This window comes from Myotis lucifugus, unplaced genomic scaffold (assembly GCF_000147115.1).
Source record: "Myotis lucifugus unplaced genomic scaffold, Myoluc2.0 scaffold_8521, whole genome shotgun sequence".
NCBI lineage: Eukaryota > Metazoa > Chordata > Mammalia > Chiroptera > Vespertilionidae > Myotis > Myotis lucifugus.
The window spans coordinates 1,193-5,677 of NW_005879569.1; the positions used below are offsets into that span (position 1 = coordinate 1,193).

General features: G+C 66.0%; 1 protein-coding gene across 1 annotated transcript; it reads right to left on the minus strand.

The window, feature by feature from the left end:
* Positions 1–592: 592 nt before the first annotated feature.
* CD7 (CD7 molecule) lies at positions 593–3,740 on the minus strand. The gene is made up of 4 exons (XM_023749423.1): positions 3,659–3,740; positions 2,120–2,890; positions 1,760–1,893; positions 593–1,231 (listed from the first exon to the last, which is right to left on the minus strand). Exons 1-4 carry the CDS (start codon positions 3,738–3,740, stop codon positions 1,124–1,126), a joined length of 1,095 nt encoding a protein of 364 aa, XP_023605191.1. The 3' UTR covers positions 593–1,123.
* Positions 3,741–4,485: the final 745 nt, after the last annotated feature.

Consider the following 4,485-nt stretch of genomic DNA (forward strand, 5'->3'; position numbering starts at 1 on the left):
AAACTCGAAAATTCTTACAGGTTTGGACATTTCTTACGTTGGCAGCCTCAACCCCTGTGGGTCCGCCAGGGCGTCCAGAACCGATGGTTCTCCTGGGCCCCCGGCCTCCCTCTCTCCCCGAACCCCTCTGGGGGGACTCACTGCCCGCGGCCACCCTCGTCCTCAGCCGCAGGACAGCTGCCCTCGTGGGGTCACAGGGCTCCTGGCCTCCCTCCCCCACCCGGAGCCCCTGCCCCCGCCTCCCTGCACCCTTGGAGGTCGCCAGACACACAGGCGCAGCCCCTGCTCTGGGCCAGCTCCGTGGTGCGGGCGGAGGTGGACTGAGGGTGTATGTGTCCCCCTCCTGGTGGCCGGGGTGGCCCAGGAGGAGGCCTGAGGGGTGCACAGCCTGAAGTTGTTGGGGGTGGGGGGCTCTGTGCAACCAGAGAGGAGGCAGTGAGTTTGTAGCAGAGAACAGATGAGTGTGTCATTCATTTAAAAACACCATTTCCAGGACTCTGAATTGTGATGCTTTTATTTTATTTCTTGTCAATCCTCACCAGAGGACATTTTCCCATTGATTTTTAGAGAGAATGGAAGGGAGGAAGAGGAGGAGGAGGAGGAGGAGGAGGAGGAGGAGAGAGAAACATCTATGGGTTGCCTCCTGCAAGGGCCCAGCTGGCTATTGTGCCCGACTTTGCACCTGTGATTTCGCATCGGGTTCCTTCGCCAGCCCTTCCCGCTGCAGGAGCTGAGCCCCGGCCCTGGCTGCTCGGACCCCAGCCCCCTGTGCCCGGCGGACTCCCGCCTCCTCGCGGTTTGTGAGGCGGCTCCCCTGGTCTCGAGGAGCCCAGGTCTGGTTGAGAGGGGACCCTGGAGTCCACGAGGGGAGGAGAGAAGCCCTTCACTTCTGGCAAGCCTGGGTCAGGGCAGGTGGCTCAGCACAGTCCACCGGCCAGGCGCGCCCCCGGCCTGAGCCCAGCTGGTCCGTGTGAGGGGAAGGGCGGCTTGGTCTCTGGCGGCTCCCAGGGGCCGGGGGCAGTCCACGGGGTGAGCAGGGCAGCCTTGAGGGTGCGAGGCAGGCACGGAGAGCTTCCTGGAGGAGGCGCCAGGAGCAGCGCGGGGCAGAGGCCGGGGGCCTGGCTCACTGGTAGTGGTTGGCGATGGAGATGGTGTTCCGGCGGCTGCAGGACATGTCTTCATAGATCACACAGGCCGTGCTCCTGTCCCTCGCCGAGCACATGTTCCTGATCTGCAAGGGAAAGCCTGTTTCTGCAGGCAGTGTGATGGGGGCCGGGGGCGAGGATGGCCGTGACCTTGCCCCCAGGGACCGTGTCAGGGAGAAAGGGGCCTGGGCTGGCACCGGGGCCCAGGGGCCCACCTCCCCGTCCACTCCCACCTGGGACAGGTCCACACAGGCTCACACACCGATGTCACGCTCCGCACACGCACACATGCACACGCACACATGCACACGCACACGCGCACACGCACACACGCACACATGCACACGCACACGCACACATGCACACGCACGCACACTCGGTCACACCTGGGCTTCACCCCTTAGACGTCCGATCAGGACGGGCCCAGCCCCTGAGCACCCTGGCCCCTGAGTCCTTGGGGCTCCTGGCGGCTCCAGTCCTGGGGTTCCTCTCCCACCGTGGTCCTGGGAGCCCCCAGGAGCCCCGAGGGAGGTGACATGTAGCCCCTTTTCTCCCTTCCCTGCTCCCGGGGCAGCCGGCTTGCGGGGACAGGGACCGTGAGGGGTCACACTGACCTGCCTCCGCTTCAGCACACACATGGCGGCCAGGCCCAGCACGACCAGGAGGCAGCCCAGGGCCAGGGCCACGGGGAAGGTGAAGCCGGTCGGCTGAGTCCCGGGGCAGGCGCTGGCTGCTGGGGACAGTGTGTCTGGGAAGAAGTGGGGAGAGTCCATGAGAGCCTTCAGGGTGCGGGTGCAGGTCGGGGGGGGGGGGATCCCCAGGGGGGGCGAAATCCAGGAGGCTCCCTGGAGGAGGCGGGCTGAAGCTGGAGGAAACAACTCCCGCGAGTGGGGGGAAGCAGCCCAGGAGGGGCAGGGAGAGCCGGTCTGGCCGGCAGGGAGGGCAGGGGCCCCGAGGGCGGGCGCGCCGCCTACCTGTCACCACCAGCGTGGTGCCGGCGCCCCAGCCCTGCCCGTCCTCCGCGATGGCCTCGCAGAAGTAGGCGCCGGTGTCCGCCGGCCGCAGGCGCTGCATGGTGATGGTCAGGTTGTCCATGGTCCCCGAGAAGACGACGCGGCCCCGGAACCGCGCATCCACAGTGGGGGTGTTCTCATCGTCGTAGTACGTCACCTTCCGCACAGCTGGCAGGTGGCTCTGCCTCAGGTGGACCCCCAGCAGGGTCCCGTTCACGCGGACGGAGCAGGTGATGTTGATGGAGCCCCCCTCTGGGGTGACCGTGTAGAGGGGGGACTGCCTCACCTCTGCAGGGAGGACCCGCACTGTCACCGCCGGCCGGGCGGAGGGGCAGCCCCCCTCTGCAGGGGACGGCGGCAGGGAGAAGGGCCCGCGGACAGGTCCCCACAGGCGAGGCCCCTGGTGGGAGCCTGAAGCTGCTCCAGGCGCCAGCTCAGGGGGGGAGGGCGGTTCGGGTCTGGATTCTGAAGGGTCCCTGGAGGCCCCGAGAGGCCAGGCGGCCTGTGCCCTCTCCCCACCGCCAGGGTCGGGCGGGGGCAGCTGGAGCTGGGCTTTCTTTCTTCTGGAGCAGCCGGCCCTTTGCAGGGCACCCTGACCCCCCCCCGCCCCCCGGCTCTCCACCGTCTCTCTCAAATGACAGCCCAGGGCCCGGCCGGTAGCTCTGCTGACCACAGGGTCATCCTGGTACGTCAAGGTTCCCGGTTCGATCGCAGGGCAGGGCACGCACAGGAATCAACCAATGAGTAAGTGGGACAGCAAGTCCATGTTTCACTCTCTCTCAAGTCAATCAATAAATTTAAAATTTTAAGTTAAATGGCAGTCCCCAGGATAGCCGGAGAGAGGAGCACGGACCGGCTGCCTCCCGCACGTGCCGGACCGGGAATCGAGCCGCCACCTTTGAGTGTGTGAGACGATGCTCCAACCAGCTGAGCCCCCGCCTGGGGCGACACAACCCTCTGAAATGTGGTCCAAACCTCAGCGTCTCGGTCAAATCCTGCCACTTTGGGGGCACAGGGCGGTGCCTGCTAAGCCCACCCCTCGGGGTGACTGGTCTCCGGGTCCTGCTGCAGAACTGCCCGCTGATTGGAAAAGCAAACCAGGCCCGGCCAGTGTGCTCAGTGGGTGAGCGTCAGCCCAGGAACCAGGCCAGTTCCATTCCCGTCGGGGCACAGGCCCAGGTTTCGGGCTCGATCCCCAGTGTGGGGCGTGCAGGCGGCAGCCGATCAGTGATCTCTCTCATCATTGATGTGTCTCTCTCCCTCTCCCTGCTTCTCTGAAAGCAACAAGAACACACACTAAAAAGCAAAAAGCGAAATGCCAGTCCCTCTGTGGGGCGCTGGCTCCCTGTGGAAGGACCAGACCCCGAGAGAAGACACAGGACCCAGCGCCCAGCAGCCTGTCCAGGCCCCACCCGACCACCCGCGTGGGAAGGAGCGTCCCTGGCAGGGGTGCAGGCGGCAGGAGGGGGGCTGAGCCCACAGGGGCTGGTCAGGCCTTACCTCCAGCAGCCGGGGGGGTGGCGGCGGCCAGCACCAGGAGCACGGGGAGCAGAGGCAGCCCCGGGGCCACGCTCACTGCCATCCTGCCCACGGCCCAGCGGCTAGGGCAAGGCAGGGCCCCTCGGGCAGCAGCGACTCTCCCAGTCCAAGACCCAACAGTGTGCGGGGAGCCTCAGGGGCGGCCCCAAAGCCCCATGAAAGGTCACTTCCTGGGTGGGCGGGGCAGGAGGCTGGCAGCAAGGGGTGGAGGTGGTGGGGCCTCGGAGGGCTTCCTGGAGGCAGTGCCCGGGTGGACAGGACCCTGAGGCCCAGGCTGGGGGTGGCCCCCTGCTCCCCACTGTCCTGCCGCGTGCCCTCAGGCTGCGGGTTGTCCTGGCCCCTCCCCGGCCCCGTCTCCTCAGGGCACATCAGGGCAATGGAGACAGCAGGGTGGGGGCCCAGGGCCAGGAGGAGGGCCCCTGGCTGGGGTGGTCAGGCTCCTGCTGCCTGGTCCTCTGGGTCCTCTACTAGGACCTGCCTCGTACCGAGAGACCTGGGCTCTCACCGCAGTGGCCGCCGTGGGGGCTGGAGGGGGGCAGACTGGCTGTCCTTACGAAGGCCTTGAACACACAGCGGGAGACAGGCCACGCACAGACCCAGACTCCGTTCTCCCCAGGTGTCCTGCCGGGTGTGCGGGGCCCTCACCATCACCTCAAGAGTAAAATGACTTTTTTGTTTTGTTTTGCTTTTTGTTGTTGTTAATCCTCAACCCAAGGATACCTTTTCCGTTGATTTTTAGAGAGAGAGTGGTAGGGAGGGGCAGGGGGAGAGGAACATGGATGTGAGAG

Bases quoted from the DNA above. Each gene is read 5' to 3' on its own strand.
- CD7 (XM_023749423.1), bottom strand. From the start codon at position 3,740: ATGGCAGTGAGCGTGGCCCCGGGGCTGCCTCTGCTCCCCGTGCTCCTG. The intron at 1,894-2,119 runs GTAGGCGGCGCG...ACTTCTTCCCAG, and splicing joins CACCACGCTGGTGGTGACAG to ACACACTGTCCCCAGCAGCC. The intron at 1,232-1,759 runs GTCAGTGTGACC...TTTCCCTTGCAG, and splicing joins GTGTGCTGAAGCGGAGGCAG to ATCAGGAACATGTGCTCGGC.